Raw genomic sequence first — 19,333 nt, forward strand, 5'->3', positions numbered from 1 at the left:
TGTCTTCGGGATGTCCTTCAAGCTTCTCTCTTTTTCAAAATAATGGATGATGCGGCTAAAATTACCTCAAGATCCAAAGTTTTAATCTTGAAAGAAAACGTTAAACATAAACAACTTAAAACGGCAGCGGTGCCATTTGACCTTGCTCCATTTTGTGTGTGAGATGGTATATGGATGATGTAGATAGATGATGGTCGTTGAACAAAATATAAGCGTATCAAAACCTAATTATCCCTTAATAAGTAAAGGATGAGTAGGGTATCGTTCCACTTTTAAATGTATGTTTATATGAATGACAGGATTGGAAAGGGGGTTTGAGGGATTAAAAACTATTATTATAGATATTGTAGATTCTAATGCTAAACTAAACTAAACTAACTAAACTATTGAGAATTTATAGGAGAGAGAATTCAAGATATTAGAATCCATCAATACTTTTGATTCAATGACCTTTTGCTTCATGATTGTTCTCACAAGTAGACTACAATTAGGCAATCGAGCGAGTGCCGATGCCCTCTTGGACGAAACACGTTAACGAATAACTCTACTTAATGGTGTTCCTATGTTTATGCTATTCATATCTTCTTTCATTTTATGTAAGCTTGGGCAGCTATTCAATGAATCACCATTTAAGAGAAATACAATGAATACTTCTCTTACTCTAAAACACTACACAACTAGAAGAAAAGTAGAGAATAATAGTATACTATTGAATTACAATAAATAAAACTCTATTCTAGCATTATATTCAATTGCAATAAATAAAAGCATGTCACTAGCAAATATTCAATTGTAATAAATAAAACCCTAAACTAACATGATATTCGATTGCAATAAATAAAAACCTTAATCTATACTTCCATCCCCTGGTATGGGCAATGTAACTAATAACTAAACAAACATAAATAACTAACCTGATTGGAGAATACCATGAACCAAAAGAATCAACGAACCTTAAGCACCGACTTTATGTTCTCCCTTGAAGGAGAATATTAGCCTTCCATAAAGAAGGAATAACACGAAAAACGAGAAGAAGAAGAGTCGAAGAACATAAGACTAGAAAGACTAACTTATTAAGACTCGGCTTATTAAAACCGAATCTTTTATTATTAATCTATCTCTACCTCAAGTTCTGGGGACAAGAGTATAAGTGAATTGGCAAATTACATGAGGCACTTAGGTCCTCTATTTATAGGGGTTACAATGAGTTCTACAAGCATTCCAAACCGCCATTTGTTTTCTAATATAAATCAACTTCTTTCAGAGTCCAATATCCAGAATTGAGAAAGAAGTGGCTACAGTGTCGTTTCATGCGTCTAGATGCACGATCCTTGCGTCTCAGACGCGAGCATTGCATCTAGACGCACGATCCATGCGTCCCAGACGCTGAAGTCTATTTTCCCTCTTTTGCTCTATCCTTCTATCCTCTTTTGCGGGATTTGATCTAAGCAACGAATCTTTTGGCCTTGAGCTTTCAAATAGGCTTTAAAATAGGTCCAAGTCACATCTTTAATAGCTTCAATTCTTTGGCCTTCTCCATGATGCCTACGGGCTTCCCATGTGACCCTTAATACTCTGAATTGCTCCGTTTTACCCTTTTTTCTCTAATATTCCACAAAACTTTCTCTTTTACCTGTAGAATCGTAAAACATAACTTACAAACACTATTAGTCCACTAAGATGGCTAAACAAGAGGCATAATCGAGGGTTAAATTACACTTTTTGAGCACTTATCAGATAGTCACTAACTTCAGGATGTTTTCTGGACAGCAACATGCATTCATTTGATAGGGCAAGTTTGGAGATGCTGGAACAAATATTGTTTAGAGATGAATGCTTAATACATGTACAAGTCAAGTAGTTGGTTCTTAGAGGTACTTATTTCAATCTTGGCAATATTAGCTAAGGGCACTATGAATAACAACATGGCTAATTATAAGGAATGCCAAGTGTTTTGTGCAAAACAGTTTTTTCACCTTAACAATTATTTCTAGCAAAAAAGAATCATTTATTCGCATCACTTTCTTATTTAACATGTAGTAATTCTAAAGGAATCAGGAACTTCTTTAAATTTATTGCATGTAACCAGGTTTATTGTTGTGATTTAAGCAAATAAGTTATGATAGCTATGATTTCAAGCTGTATAAACCATGGTTATGAAGAAGATGCTTTTTCAGTGGTTCGTCCAACCTTAGAGCACCAAGAGATTTCACTATTAGAATAATTTTATAACATGAACAGGTAAAACATATAAAGTCGAGTTCTAGACTACAATTCTACTTCTTTTGTTTGTTTTACTCGGTGTCAGCTTTATTGGAGTGAGCAACTCAGTACACGAGATTGATCTCACCCACACACAAAAGAAACAGTTGAAATACTAATTGGGACGACTAGGACTTGAGTGTACGTAATTCACAATTTTATTCTTTCCTTGCAGGTTGCAAGAGGAACATATACTTCTACAATGCATTTCCATCGTGCATGTTGGATATGTAACAATTGCTAAATAGCTTATGTTTCGAAATGTTAATGTGGTGTGCTGCAATATGACTCTAGATCCAAGGAAACATCATATAAAGCACTTTGTAGAGATCATGATGAGGAGATGATAAGGAATATGATTATAGAGCGTCATGACCATTTTTTTTGTCTGATAATTGAGCGCCATGATCATAACAATTATGATTTTTTTTTGTTCAATGGAAGTATAGTCAATGTCTCTCTTATGAAAAACTATAGGTAGTTCATGGGAATCAAGCACAAATATTTAATTTCTTATTGTAATCGCGAGACTGAGTAAGCATAAGAGCGGTGTGAGCAACTTGCTCCATCTGACCAGGTGTTGCAATTTGAGTCTCACAGACAGAAGGTAAGCTACCAAATCTTGGAATTCTTAAAGATGAAGAAAATTCAGAATAGTCGTCACAGGCAGCTTTAATCTTGCAGTGATAAGATCTTTGTTAAGAGGTTTGTTAAGGGAGGCCAGGGAATCAGCCAAGGACTTGGCATGTTGGAGATACTCTGTAATTGAACGATTTCCCTTCAAAATGGAGAGAAGTTGAAACCTGATACGGGTGGCATTGGCCACTGATTGCTGCAAGACATGACATTGAAGGAAACTTCAAGTTTCTTTGGCAATACTGAAACCAACAAGCCAACAACTGCAGAACACATTCAACTATAAAGAAAGAAGTGGAATGAACACATGGCTTGGGAAAAATAAAATACATAGTAGAAAACATTCTTATATTAGTTAGTATAAATTGGTACTCGCCTCTTGATATTGTTGTGTTAAGGTTGTAGTATTATTCTTTTATATTAATATATGTATCTATCAGGGAACATTTGTATAGGTTTATCTTAGTTTTGCCTGTAAAATGTTTTTGCTACGTTTTGGTATACATCTCACATATTCTATTACTATCTTGAAAAACAATGCATTAAAATCAAACAAGAGGATGAAGAACCAAATGCCAAGAAATAATGTTGAGGAATTCGGGTAATTTACTCATTCAATAATAGTCAAATAAAATATTGAAATAATAAATAACTTACACTTAAAATTATTCTTATTGCAGGACATATTGCGATAGACTCATCAATGGACTCCTGACATATGCAACGAAGTGCGCCAAAAAATTTACGTTGCAGACATACAAAAAAATGCTCAAGTTATATGTTGAAAGTTACTTTTATTAGATATTTTTGTTATTCCAAGGGATAATATATCTACATTAAACTCACTCTTCGGTCATTGTCTTTCATTTAAACAATTTGTGATGAAGCTTACTGCAACAAACATATTTTGTCAATTGTCTTTCCAATATGCAACATATGTTGCATGGTAGTCAATTTCACTGGAGTCTTTTAGTCGGCTGTTCAACGAAAATATCATATGTTGGCTATATTTCTATGGTGGTTATAGAAACATTCTTACATTACAGTGGTGTTGTTTTACCTATATTCTTTGAATTGATTGTGTTTAGCCCATTGTCTCATATTATGCTACAGCCTTTCTTTCAGTATGATTTACTGATTACTTAGTAGCTTGCTTAACTTGGTTGTTGAAGCTCAACCTTTTAGCCAATGTTGCACATTGTTTGATGGTCATCTGATTTTGAGCTTAATGCTTTAAACCTTGGTGAATATGTGGACTCAGTAAATGTATCTATCGCTGAATCTTTTGGAATAGGCTATGGCCAGAATGTCACAATAATAACCCAAAACTAGAAATAAAACCTTTCGTCAAAACCATTCAAAAAAAAATTAGAAAAGCATAAACCCTTCAAACAAAGTATACATATATTATAAGTAATGAATCATTAGCTATCAATATACATATATTATTTATTCAAGTGGACTTTATGCTTTTGAGTCATTAGCTATCTATGTAGCAAGTCCGCCCATAGGCCGGGACAAATGGCTAGTATATATACTAGACTAGATAGCACTTTGGATGAACTCATCAATCAAGACATTTTTCCACCCAATCATCATGCTTTATCTAACCCCAAAGCCATAAACCAATTCAGTCACGTTTTCATTGTTCCAATGGAGAACACTCTCAATTGTATTTCTCGATGGAGGCAGGGAAGGGATATAACTCAGTGGTAGAGTGTCACCTTGACGTGGTGGAAGTGATCATAAATAAGGATACCAAAAACAAGACCCATAAAAAGTGCAGAAATAGAATCCAAATCCAGCCCCAATAACTCTACTCATCTCTCTCCTTTAGAGAATGCGCCCCCAGTTACAATTCATACGACATTTTTTTGTTTTTCCAATTTTGCCCTCGCCAAACACTATTATTACAATTCATGCCATAGCCCATGTCATCCGAAATTTCGACAATTTCATCAAAAATTCTAAACAAATTTTCACACTATTATTACAACCCATACCACACTCTATGCCATCCTTCATTAGAAATTCCAGACAAATTTTCAAAAATTACATTTTTTTTTTTCTTTTCGACAAATTTAACATATTTAGTCTAAATTAGTTGGTTAGTGGCATAGTTAGCAGTTCGTAATACATCAAAAATTCGATGTGGAAAATAATTAAAAAAACGGAGACGGCAAAAGTTCGGGTTCCTAACTAATTCAAGTATAATACGAAACTAAAAATAAAAAAACAAATAATTGGCGAATTAATGATTTCTCGCCGAATTAATAAATTATTCCGTATCAAATTTTGAAATGAGATTTTTTTATTAACCGGATTGATTTGGGTTTTGTGTGAAAAACAAGAGGCGGAATCCGAAAAACAGATTTTAAAGTTTCCCTTTATTCACATCCACGTCATCAAAAAGTATTTCAGGCATGCCAAGGACGAGACCTAAAAAACCTTCTTCTTCTTCTAGTACTAGTAATAATGATCCAGTGGAAGCAGAAGTAGAGAAAAAGAGATCAGTGTCGGTGATGTTATCTTTAATTGCAGTGATGATAAACTGTTGTTGGGCAGTTCATAGATATCAATATGATGCAATGCCCACACCAGTTGGCGTTGAACAAGCTGGTAAACGTGGGTTTTCAGAAGAAGCTGCAATGGAACATGTTGTTGCTTTGACTCAGTTTGGTCCTCATTCTGTTGGTTCTACTGCTCTTGATCACGCAGTAAAGGTTCGTTTTTGTTGGCTTGGCTTGACTTGACTTTATTATTAATTATCAATTGCTTTGTTTTCCACACAGTATGTCTTGGCAGTAACTGAAAATATTAAGGAAACGGCTCACCGGGAGGTTGATGTTCAAGTGGAACTTTTCCATGTACAATCTGGAGCTAATCATCTTGTTGGTGGCCTGTTCAAAGGGAAGACACTTTTGTATTCTGATTTGAAACACGTGCTCCTCAGAGTTTTGCCTAAATATCTGCCAAATGCAGAGGAAGATGCTATTCTTGTTTCTTCACATATTGACACCGTTTTCTCAACGTAGGTTCATACTTTTCTGTGTTGTTAAAAGGAACTCATTATTTCAAATTTCAATTATGATGCCCAGGGAACTTTGTTATCGAAATTTTGTTAACACAACGTTATAATGTCTCTTTTTTCCTGATTTAGTTTTCTTATTTCTAACTCCCAAGTACGTAAAAGCTGACTGTCTGACCTTCAGGGGAGGAGCTGGTGATTGCAGTTCTTGCGTAGCTGTCATGTTGGAGCTTGCTCGTGGAATTTCTCAGTGGGCTCATGGATTTAAGCATGCTGTTATATTTCTTTTCAATACTGGCGAAGAGGAGGGTCTTAATGGTGCTCATAGTTTTATAACACAGGTATTGGAATATTTAAGAAAGGTTGTCTAATGCTGTTATAAATCTTAATCCTAGTGTTTCTTGGTTTTAGTTTTAATGTGTTAAATTTAATCAAGAGGAAGCCCAGGATTGCACCTAGGCGCAACACACCAAGAAGCAGGAGGAACTATTCTAACTCGTCCGGGATTATGCTGGAAAAGACTCGAACCTGCGAGCTCTTATAAACCAAAACTCTGAGTCTAATACCATGTTAAATTTATGAATATCAAGAGGACTCTTGAGAATTGAACCTTTGGGTGATGATACCAGAGGTCTGGGGCCACCATCATCAAAGAGTTACTGATCTCATTTAAAACAGGCTTGCCAAAAAAAAAAAAAAAAACTCCTGAGAATTGAACTTAGGTAGGAGTGTGGGACACCTAATATCAGAACGATTATCCTTGAGCATGAGACATTTAGGAACATTTTAAAGCATGAGAATGAAATATCAATGTTACAGTAATGTTTCTAGGAAGGATCAATTTCATTTCTTTTTCTGTAGAATTTCTATCCTTTTATTTTTAGTTAGCTCCCTATTTCTTCTTGATACAAAAAAACAAACGTTGTGGTTCCTGTACTCGCACATTCTCGTTTAATGAGGCTAAAGAAAGGGATTCACATCTTGTGTTGAACTGGACTAGTTGTGGGATGTAGCTTTGTCTGGTTTCCTAGTCATCTTTTCTGGCTTTCGGATTACTATATCCTTACTCATGGTAAGGCCTGCTCATGTAGAAAGGACACACATAAACACACAATCAGATAACCGGTGATTTTGTTCTTGCAGCATCCATGGAGGAATTCCATCCGCGTGGCAATTGATTTGGAAGCAATGGGTATTGGAGGCAAGTCCAGCATATTTCAGGTCATTGTTTTTTTCTTTATCTTTATACATTTCTAGCTTGGTTCCTTTCTTCCTGCGGTTGGGCCAGTACGATCTGGTGACTCAACCACCGGAGTCAGGTGGAAGGACATTTATGTACTTTTTAATTGTTTAGCCTCTTCTCCCAATAGAAAATGATATTATGAACTTAAGGAATATTTGTGTCAACAGTGTCCCATTATGTGATCACTCCGTAATCCTGGACAAATTTCATCTGGTTCATATAATGTGTTCATGTGAAGAGACAATGCATCAATTATATTTATTATAAAATGCATATTGGATGGAATCATGGAAGTAAATAGCTCTACTGACTACTATCTGTTGTTGTTGTAAACTGCCACTGCGATTGGTCTGCTTCTGATACACCTTTTCTGCTCTCATTTTATACTTTTTTTTTCTAAGTAGGATTGTATTATATTACTGTAAAGAAAAGTGTACACTGTATAGAGAAGAGTATGAGAACAGCTCATACTCTCATCTTATACCCTAATTTATTTATGCAGACTGGAATTTTTGTTCTGTTACAGTAATTATAATGACTGTTAAGCTTTTATCTGTTTTGGTGAGATTGACTTGAGACTAACTACATGGCATGGTAACAGGGTGGTCCAGATCCATGGGCTATAGAAAACTTCGCCAAGGTAGCAAAATATCCTTCTGGTCAAATCATTGCACAGGTTAGTTATTTCTGTTGTGACATCTCCTCTTTTTCATGTTTCATTCTTCCAACATTAAAACACAAGAATCATTTTCAGTTTTCCCTAAAACCGATTGTATATTGAGAAGGATTTACAATTTTTTTCCTTTGTTAAAAGCATCTGTTTTTTTTTTTTATATATGATTAATCTGCTCATTTGGCAAGCAGAGTTTGGGGCTGTAAAGGAAAAACAATCCACTCAATCTATGTACTTTGATGGATCACCCTATAATTTACTTTTTCATAGTTGTTTCCTCTTCTCTTATGAATATTACAGTTTTCACAAAAGTGCCTGACCAACTTAAGTATCTATTCTAATTCAAAGAAAACCGCATATGAGTTGCCACCCGACATAGTGATTTATTTCTTGTAATTTCTGCTGGCATTGAACTCCTTACATCTTAGGGCTGCTGGATCAGCACATAAGTCCCCTCTCTTCATGGATGAGATGGGCCAATCAAACCGAGACCTGCAGGCCCGAAATTGGACTGAATATTGTTCTGCGGCATGGTGTTAGAGGTCTTTATTTGTTCATGTTTGCCAAAATGAACGTAAATCTCATTATAAAAGGTAGAAAAATGACCATTTACTGTAAATAGATTTCTTAATGGATATACATATCCGCTCTAGGTGTTCCCTAGCTTGATTACCAGGCGAGTCCAATGCCTGAATAAACTAGGAAATATCGTTTTTATTCGATCTCTGCCACGGCTTCAATCAGTTAATTCAATAATACACCTGAACTGAATGACACATCACTATGATACTATGGAGGTACAGCCAGGGGGGGGGGGGGGGGGGTGAAGGTTTGAAGTGAGGATCCATTGTACTACTCGTTGTCACACTGAAAGAAACACAATGGATGGATGTCAATATCTTTTGTAAAGAGTTTACATGGCTATTGTGTTTGTAACCTATATAAGATGCAATAGATAGTGGGTTGATGCATCATGGTTTGGCCTTCACTATTTTTCCCTTTTATTGCATATGTCAAATGGAGAGATGAGGGTAATTCCACAAGAAAAGATTATCAAGTTGAAGTATATGCTTTAGTACTCATATTGCTCAAAATTTGGATATTGGACGATAAACATAGTGCCTGGATCAAAGTTTAGCAAAATGATTTACAGAAGATCAGAATTAGATGACCAAAACGTCCAATAGTAAAGAAAAGAACCTATTTATTTGTTCGGATTAATAATGTTAATAGGCAAGCTAACTGGATATGCTGACTAAAGCTTTCTCTCAGAATGAGGAAAGATACGATTTCAAAATACTAGATTTTTGTTAATTTGTTTTCTTTGATGACATAACCCAAAAGGACTAAATATATTTGGCTAAGCATCTTCCATAGTCGTAGCAAGGGTTGTCAGAAGATTATATTGACATATTCTTAGAAAGGAAGCAAACTGCTCCAAAAGATTCCACGTTCAGTCTGTTCTGCTCCTAAGCTCTAGTAAACTGCGTTTTTCATGTTAGCTGGCTCCGATGATTATGTTTGAGGATTGTTTATATAGCAAAGTTGTTTCCAACTTAAACTGATTTTTGTGGTATTTAAATAGCTGTATGATTGTATAAATAATTCTTGCCAACCTAGTTGTAAACTGATTTTGTAGTGTTTCAGGATCTCTTTCTTTCAGGCTTAATAAAATCTGCAACAGATTTCCAAGTTTACAAAGAAGTTGCTGGTCTTTCTGGGCTTGATTTTGCTTATGCAGATATCACTGCAGTATATCATACAAAGGTTTGTCTTTCTTTGTGCCCTGTGTTCCTTAATGTAGAAGCGGAATTAAAGAAATTACCAATAGATTTATCAATTTATAGAATTAGGGATTATTACTTGAGAGTTAACACCCTAAACACACAACCTTGGGTCTTAACTCAATTAAACGAAAACAACCAACTTACTCATGGCTCGCAAGACCTAAACTGTAGGTTTGGTTTTCTTGCTAACCAAATACTCTTATTGAACAAGGAACTTAAAACCCACTAATTGTATAATTAATGGACTGCAAGGAAAGAAATTAAGTAATAGATCAAAAGTGGGATGCTGTGACGTTATCAAATATGCGCTGCATCACTCATCCAACTGAAAAGAACTTGACCACGAGCTACAGAGGCGGTGCAACCGTGCCTGCTGAAACACTCGAAATCTGATGAGGACCAGGCGTTATAGACTTACTGGAGGATCTGGAATTTCAGATGCAAAGAAATCAATAGAATTATCATATCCTTATCTGTCAAGAAAACTGGATGCTTCTTTTTCTTAGGGTAGTAAGTTTTTGTATGGCTAGGTTCGCCACGGTCAAAAAAATTCCATGTGGTTGGAGTAGGTGTTGATGTGACAGCCAGAGTATGTCTTTTTTATGTAGTTCTTCAAGCTTTTGAGCAAAAGACTCAGCATCTGCCATGGAAGTGCTACCAACAAAAGACAAATCTGCTTACATTTTCTTAGTCAAGCCATTAAGATATCCCTTGGACTTTGTGTTCTTCAGATTCAGCAAGTTTAGATGCGGGTGAAGTAAATTAAGTTCTTCAGTTTAATCCTGTACTTACACATCATTCATTCTTCTTCATTTAGGCAGCAAAGACATGTATTCATCTTGCCATTGGATACGGGAACATCAATCTTGATGTCTCCTTGTTGATTTTTTTGCGAGTTCAGACTGCAAGATTTTCTGTATATTTTTTGGGATTTTGCTATTAATGGAAAGAGAATCATGAGAAGAGTCGCTATTAGAAGGGTTGGGACTCGGGAGCATTAACTCAAAGGCCCTCAACCCTAAGTAGGCATGGTGGATCTGGCGTCAGTCCTCGGCGTTTTTCCCATGGCGATTGCTGATTTGGATTAGGGGGACATTTTCCTTGTTCCCTCCACGCCACATTTCATTGCTTTTCTTCCATTCCTCCGTTTTCCTTATTGCCTTCTCCATGACCCTGTTTCTGTTGCTAAATCTCCTAGTGGAAGGACAAGGTGGCCATCTTTACCTTGAACAAAGGGAGTTCCATAATTTCCTTTAGACAATTTATGTTGGGGAGATATGTATGATGGTGGACAGTACTTGTATGCATTTGTCCATTTAATGGGAAGTTATTCATACTAAAAATACTCAGATGCCCTGTATTTTTTGCCCCCAGAGTTCAACAGTCTTGGGCTCTTGGCTTCTGTGCTTTTCAATAATTTTTACAATCAGCTGAATGATAATCCAATTATTAAGGAGTTAGCCCTTAATTGGTATAGTATTTCTTGCTCCTGGTAATTGCTCCTTTGCTTTGTGGTGGGTCCCTCCCTCTAGTGGGTAGCAATTATTAAGAGGCTTTAAGGGGTGCAGTTTATTAGGATGTCTTAGACCCTTATGCTATATGGTTGCTTTGTCCATCATGTTTTTTCTCGGCTGAATAAAAGGCTTAATCATCACCTTGAAAAAAGATAAATGAAGTCACCTATAATGTCTTCATTTTGGAGCTAGCTTGCTCTTATGAATACCAAAAGGTTTATACTTTATCAAGCACCTAGTTGTCGAATTACTACAAAGCACCTAGTGGTCGTAAACTTTGGTCTGTCTAATTTTGTGCCATGAGTTAACGATAACAATAATATAATTGCACTACTAACCTTATTGTCATTTCCTTGTTGAAAACCATTGCTTTTATTGCTGTGCTCATTGACTAGAATATTATATTTAGCGACATCCATGTATATTATTCCCATGTAGCACCAGTACCACCAGTACCACCAGAGAAGGATAATATTCTCGTCCGGTCTTTTGATACCTCTCACCGCCTCAGTTATGATAATTTGCTTTAGTAGTAATTTAAAATGCTTCTGTGTTGCAGAATGACAAATTGGAACTCTTGAAGCCAGGTTCACTTCAGCACCTTGGTGAAAATATGCTTGCCTTTCTACTTCAAACTGCCACTTCACCACGTTTTCCGAAAGTGAAAGAAGTAAAAAATGCTGAAGTCGTAGTTCAAGATCAGGCGGTATTCTTTGACATTCTGGTAATGTAACTAGCGAGATTGTATTAGCTGTTGGAAACTTTCATTTACTTTGAGGAAACTGTTTTCACCGTGAGGTAATGTCTGATGCATGGTCTTTTTGTGTTACACTTCTCAGGGAACTTACATGGTTGTCTACCGTCAAAGTTTTGCGAATATGCTTCATAACTCAGTAGTACTGCAGGCCCTTCTGATATGGACAACATCATTAGTTATAGGTGGTTATCCGGCTGTAGTTTCACTGGGATTATCATGTTTAAGTGTTCTTCTCATGTGGACATTTTCACTGAGCTTCTCTGTTGCTGTTTCTTTCATTCTACCACTTATTTGTTCTTCGCCGGTCCCATACATTGCCAGCCCATGGTTAGTTCTCGGGTTATTTGTTGCACCTGCTGTTCTGGGCGCTCTAATTGGTCAACATATGGGTTATCTCATTCTCTTGAAATATTTGCGGCATGTTTTTTCCAAGAGAAAGCAGAAGGGGTCACCTATATTTGGAGCTGATATAATCCAGTCAGAGGCTGAGAGGTGGCTATTTAAAGCTGGTTTTGTTCAGTGGCTTGCTATTTTGATTCTAGGAACTTTGTTTAAGATTGGGTCATCCTATGTTGCTCTTGTTTGGTTGATATCACCTGCTTTTGCATGTAAGTCAATACCCTTGATTATGGTAATTTCTTTGGTATAGTTTAGTATGTAAATAGTTTGTTACTTATCCTAATTCTATTGTGTGAAATACCTAGATGGATTTCTTGAAGCAACCTTATCTCCAGTGCGACCACCAAAGCCTCTGAAAATTGTAACCCTAGTGCTGGGTATGGCTGTTCCCATTGTACTTACTGCTGGTATATTTATTCGATTGGTGGGCACCGTAATTGGTATTGTGATCCGCTATGACCGGTAAGATTTCTTGTATCAAAAGCAAGGCTTCTGGTTAGCATTCTGGTTATCACAAAAATAAGAAAATCGTGACCGCACAGTTTTCTAGCCTAGCCAATATATGTTTGGCATTATGACATGTAGCCTGATTCACTAAAGCTATTAAATAATGGATTTTCATTTCAAAGTCTTTCTAAAGCCTATCTGATCATGAAGATGTTAAATTGGGCAAGCGTTGTCTGGTGTGTACCGGCCTTGTGTGCAGTTACGTGTGTGCCTAGCGTGTATCACCTGGGGTCCCTCTAAAGGGAGTGTAACTCATAATCTCTTTGGTATATGTTGTTGGTGCACCTCTAAAAGTTTGGGCATGTAGAACAACTGGCCATCAACCACATGATCAAGGGATTCATATTCCTTTGGTCGAAAGTGTTTGAGGAGGCAAAAGATATCTCATTGGATCATTGTGTTGGGATCATTAGTTATAAGATAGGAGGCTCTCACGGTCCGATGGGTGTGGTGAGAGTTTGGGTGTACTTTGTTCTATTTTCTCTCTTGTTTTATTTTCATATCTCATGCCCTACCAAGTTTTAAATTGGGTACGGATACTCAACTTGACAGATAAGAGAGAAAAGAAAAGATTTTCAATCAAGGGGGTTGAATCACTAAATTCATGTGCTTAGAAAAGCCTAGAAAATAGGTCGTACTATCTTTTTCTTTTAGAACTATATTATTGTTTAGGCATCTATTTAGGTTTGAAGTTTCTAGCTGATGTTCCTAACATTCAAATTCTCCATGCACCTATTTTAATTTGCTATCTAGCCCATGGCTCTTATTTGTTTTCATGCAACTACTACCTATCCATATGCATTTTTCCTAAGGACTACTATCATCTTTGGATGCATCTGTAGTTAGATGTCATCCGCTATTTCATTGTGAAACTTTGTATACTGATTAAGGTAAAGTCTTCTGTTATTTACTTATTTCGAGCTTCTCCATCATTGATAATTAACATGGCATTTTAAGAACATCTCCTCTTGTAGTAATTGTCATCATGCACTTGTGCAGGAACCCTGGTAGCACTCCTGAGTGGCTAGGAAATGTATTGGTCTCTGTGTTTGTTGCCACTATTGTTTGTCTTACCATGGTGTATCTTCTTTCATATGTTCACCTTTCAGGTACTAATTACATCTCAAACACCTATTTCTCCCCACCCCCCCCCCCCCCCTGTTCTTTTGTGTGTGTGTCGCACAGGGGGGTGGGGGGGATGTAGATACTTTCATCCTATCATATGTACGCTCTTTGAACTGGCAGGACGAGAGTCACCCATCTCTTACTAACCTTGGGATCTGGTAATTGAGTGAAACTGCCAAAATTACTATTTCAAGGTGGAAATGATATTTCCAGTTACTGTGTTTATGAATTACATATAATTTTGAATGGTTTACACAAATTTGAAATATGCAAGAAAAATAGTGTTTCATGATAACTTCTAATGTACGCTCGAGCATAGTATCCTTTTTGCCCCTTCTGTCTTAAAACTATTGGTTCTCTGCTTAATTGTCTTCTTTGTGTGTTTTGCTATTACAGTTTGATTGAAATTTGCTAGGTTACATGGACACGCCATATTTTGAAAAAAATCTGTGTCGGATATGTATCCACGTGTCCGTGTCCGTGTCCGTGTCGGACACATTGTATTTAATTTACCTCGAATTTCTGATTTACCATCTAATTTAATAAATTTATAATTATTAAAAAATTAATTAATTATTCCTATCCGTGTCCCCGTGTCGATCTTCAATTGCTCGCCGTATCTGACACCCGTATCCGTGTCGGACACCAACACACATCCCCGTGACAATGTAACCTAGGAAATTTGTGATTCATATTATTTGTTTTGTACTTGCAATTCATCCTGCCTCCCAATTTTCTGCTAGGTGCAAAAAGACCAATGATAATTGTAGCTTGTGCTCTGTTTGGCCTCACGCTCTCAGCTGTTTTGACTGGTATTGTACCACCGTTTACTGAAGATATTGCTCGCACTGTAAATGTAAGCACTTATATTTCATTTCTTTTTACTTGTCTATCTATATACATGATTCAACTGAGGGCTTGAGGCTGAACATTCTTCAAAATGGACACAATCACAAATAGTGTAAGGATTTGACTTGGCACTTCAACATTTTGGTAGCCAACACCATCAATTTGAAGTGTGAACCTTACAAAAATTGATTGACCATGACAATTACCTACCCGTTAGGGGAACTGTTGAGATGTTTGTTATAGTCTCACATGGGACATGTGAAGCCTTGTAGTGTAGTATAAATGTTTGTAGACCTCTCCACCTATCACCAATTCATTTTGAGTTAGATGCTTATCATGTTTAAGAGGAACCAAGAAGAAGACTGGTTAATTTAAACTGAAGTTGTGCATTATCCCGCATGTCCATGTATGCGAAGTCGCGTACAGGCATTGGGTCGGCCCAATTCTCAACAGTTTTATGTGAGCTGTCACTTAACAATTGAAACCCAAAGTCACAGGAAAATTTGGAAGAAGAAGAAAAAAATGCAAAAACTGAAGAGAAATTGTGAGAGAAAAGAGAATGACAACAAAGTTTGAGGTAATTTTCAGTTTTTCACAGTGAATTACCAGTGAACTTGAAACCCAATATAGCACCAATGAACTTGATACAATCAGGCATGCACTGACCCTTTTTTGTTGAAGTTTTTGGATGAATTCTACCAAACTTCAGAATACTGTGAGGGAGCTACATCGGATGATTTCTTTTGATTTGTATATTGTTCAACAGATGGTATATTGGCACAAAACCCTTTACAGGCCCAAACATTTGGGCAAGAGGTTCTTACTGAAGCTATAATGCTGCCTCAAATGCTTCCATTTTCTACTCAAATAAGACACTCCCCACCCACCTTCGCAGACAAAGGCCCCTTTTGCACCCATTAATTTCCAACCATTCCAACTAGGAGTTTCACTGTACCAAAAAATGAAAAACTATACACACACACACACAGAGTATCCTTTTTTTTCTGTCCATGGGGTGGAGAGAGTAAGAAGGGGGGGGGGGAGGTGTCTAATGTATTGAGTGATGATTAAACAGGCAATTCAGTACTCCTAGGCGGAGAAACAATCGGTAAATCAGAAATTCATACAGGTCACTCTTACGCCGCTTTTCTCCGTTCGTCTTCCACTTTTCCCTCCTAATTTATCTCCGTTTTCTTTTTCTTTTTTTTTTTCTTCTCTTCCTATATTTTCTGCATTTTGCGTTTTAAGTTTTAAGTGACAGCTCAGATATAACTTGCCAAGATTTGTGCCGATCTAACGCCCTGTATGCAACTTTGCATACAGGCCATTCCGGGTAGACGTGCTCTTTGTCGACAATATTGGGAAAGTAAAGAAACTGGGCACTTAGGATTGTCATTTTTTCCGACTTTCATGTCGTTGCTAAACCAAGAATCTCATTGAGAACCCAGACCACTTCCTTCATATGTTGGTTTTCCATATCATTGCCCTTAAATCAGTAATGTATTTATCTTTATAGAATTACCATGACTTAGCAATATTACGCAGTAATCGATACTTGATGTCTTACAAGACTCTGACAAGATAGACTACGATATATGACTTGTTCAGCACAAACCAATTCTCTGGGCTTTCCACGTAGTATCTTCCGACATTGTAGTCTTTTTCTTTTTCTTTTTTTTTTGTAGTTTAAATGTTGTGGGTTATGGACTATAATTGGTCACTGAAGCAAATGCTAGCATTTCTAGAACTTTTACCAAGTTGTTGGTAACAAGAACAAACTTGTCTGGTTCACAGGTTGTGCATGTCGTAGAGGCAACAGGAGGATCAGGCGAAAATCAAACCCCAATATCATACATTTCCTTATTTTCTTTTACTCCTGGTAAACTAATTGAGGAGGCCGAACAAGTCAAAGAAGAAGGGTTTGTTTGTGGAAACAGTAAGGTGATTGATTTTGTGACTTTTGAAGTCAAGTATGGCTGCATTAGCTCTAATGATGCTAAAAGTGGGTGGGATGAGTCAGACGTTCCTAAACTGCATGTTGAAAGTGATGTGAAGAAAGGTGACAGGGTGACCCAAGTTTTAATTGATACAAAAGTTTCTACACGCTGGTCGCTTGCTATTAATATGGATAAAATTGAAGACTTTAAGTTTGAAGGTAAAAATCATTTGCATTAAGCTTCAATCTCTTTGTTCATCACTTTTTACAATTGGACATGAATGTTTTAAAAAAAAATGTAGAAAAGACATAATCTTTGTTGTCTTTGTTTGTATTTGTGTTGATGTATAGGAAATTCTGAGGAGCTCGTTTCAGTCGGTGATAAGATTGGGGTTGATGGATGGCACATTATTCAATTCTCAGGAGGGAAGGATGCACCTAAAAGGTTCAACTTGACTCTTTTCTGGATGACGACTACAGAGCCAGAGGGGTCTAAACAGGCCCCTAATCCACTACTAAAACTAAGAACAGATGTGGACAGATTGACTCCAAAAGCTGAAAGAGTTCTTCAGAAACTTCCTCCTTGGTGTACTGTATTTGGAAAATCAACTTCTCCCCATACGCTAGCTTTCTTAACAAGTCTCCCTGTAGATTTTTAATTGTAAAACGATCTTAAATTTCAAATTATACGAGAATGTTATAAGTTGGGCGTCCGCTTTTTTGTTATGAAGGATAATGTACAGAACCTGAGTTTTGTTATAAATGTTCATTTTGATGTGGTTGTGAAATTTGCAAGATTGTCATTTTTTTTTTTTTTTTTGACCAATTCTCTCCATTTTTTTCCTTACTTTTAGGAAATTATTTTTATTAGGTTCACCAATAATTAGATGCCAATTAAAACTTGTTAACTATAGTTAAGAATGCCAACAAGCCCACATATAATATGTTTATAGAAAAAATAAGTTGTTTCATTGCTAGGAAACCAAGATTCTCTATATTGCAATAGCTGCTCTACATGATTATCTTTTGCCTTAGGGCGTGAACTATGATGATCTTGAAGAGAAAGAGACCAAGATCTTGTTACTCTCGTTATTAATGAGTTTTTTTTTCCCTTTCGTATAGAGGCAACTAAAACGATAATTAGTATTCGCATAACTCTTGATCATTATCAAAACTACCGTGCTATTGTCGGGGATTACTATGGCTCCAGATATGTTGGAATTCCTGATTATTGAACAAGCTCTCTGTGGTCCAGCTCTTATTCCATGGATTTTGGTAAGAGTAAACGGGTTCTGCGGATATGATATGGACTTTGTACAGGCGTTAAATGTTCTGGAAATTCTCGTGAGGAATAACGTTAAGAATATTATAATCGTAGCGTACATACATGGTATGAGTGAAATCGTTAGAGGTTTGGATAGGTGTGCAAAAGTAGCAAAGGAAAAAGTTATGATGAAAAAGGTGTTCAAATGCATTTCTATTTGCTGGTTGATGAGGAAAACAGAGATAACTTTCTGCAAGCAAGTGGTGTCACAATCTTGCTTATAGCATCGTGTTGGGGCTTAAGCTAGGAATGATACCATGCTAACCAAAATATTGGAATGGGGCTTAAGCGTGCATGAGAGATGATGATAGACTATAGAACCAAAGGTCCCCAACATATATAAACTTAGAAATCTCATTCAAAAGGAGTCATTCTTTACTTACTTGGTTGAACAATCATGTAATAATAAAAGTAAACTTTAAACAAATTATATCGCCCCATAATGCGTTTAAACTTTAAGGTCAAAGCACTATGTAAATGGATATTAAAATCTAATATGCCTTTAAAAACTCAACTCAGTTCACCCCTGCTGCGAAAGAAACCAAATTTGAATTTCACCTCTCTTCTTCATTCAAAACCACCATAAAGAACGAAACCACCCAAAAAGTTTGAACCCGAACTTGATTTGATACGGATACTCTAGGGCTTTTCGAAGTCATTTCTACCATTTATACAGATTTTCCTCCTAGTTGTAATCGCTTATAGATCACAGGTCCAGCTCAAGATAATTTGAGGCCCTAGACAAAAGTATGTAGAGAATTGGGCCCTTTTAAAAAAAAATTACCTCTAAATTGCAAATATCTCTAGGAGCCTCTAAAAGAAACTTTTTATGGATGATCGACTAGATCAAAAAATTTGATTAGAAAAATTCAGGTTTGAAGCTGTAGAATTGTTTCTAGTATAAAAAAATGATAAATGATAAATAAATATAATAATAATTGTTTTTTTTTTTTTTTTTTCTTAACAAAAGAAACAAAAAGCTAGAAAGAGCTAGAGAAAGTAGAAATCAAATAAAGAAAGCAAGTAAGCTAGAGCAGTTTCTAAAAGAGTGATCTTAGTCACACCGAAGAAAACAATATCATATCATTCCATATCCTAAAAGTAAAAGAAAATGTTGTAAATCTCATTTTTTTTTAAAAAAAATGTCGCATATACCCCAACTTAATTTGATTTCTATCGAAATCAGTTTTTAATTAAACCTTAATAAGTATTCTTATTCATCAATTCTCTCTCTCCCTCCCCCATATTAAACCTTAAGCATTTTTATTCATCAATTCTCTCTCTCTCCCCAAA

At 36.3% G+C, this 19,333-nt stretch overlaps 1 protein-coding gene across 1 annotated transcript; it reads left to right on the forward strand.

Annotated features, from left to right (window-relative positions):
- Window positions 1–4,887: 4,887 nt before the first annotated feature.
- Window positions 4,888–17,497, forward strand: LOC147482159 (Zn-dependent exopeptidases superfamily protein). The gene is made up of 13 exons (XM_086575552.1): window positions 4,888–5,621; window positions 5,691–5,929; window positions 6,111–6,267; window positions 7,070–7,147; window positions 7,771–7,845; window positions 9,490–9,609; window positions 11,703–11,867; window positions 11,983–12,508; window positions 12,605–12,761; window positions 13,806–13,915; window positions 14,675–14,787; window positions 16,575–16,935; window positions 17,068–17,497. The coding sequence occupies exons 1-13, from the start codon at window positions 5,322–5,324 to the stop codon at window positions 17,373–17,375; spliced, it is 2,709 nt and encodes a 902-aa protein (XP_086431678.1). The 5' UTR covers window positions 4,888–5,321; the 3' UTR covers window positions 17,376–17,497.
- Window positions 17,498–19,333: the final 1,836 nt, after the last annotated feature.

The sequence above is a fragment of the Coptis chinensis genome, chromosome 8 (assembly GCF_015680905.1).
Source record: "Coptis chinensis isolate HL-2020 chromosome 8, ASM1568090v1, whole genome shotgun sequence".
NCBI classification, from domain to species: domain Eukaryota; kingdom Viridiplantae; phylum Streptophyta; class Magnoliopsida; order Ranunculales; family Ranunculaceae; genus Coptis; species Coptis chinensis.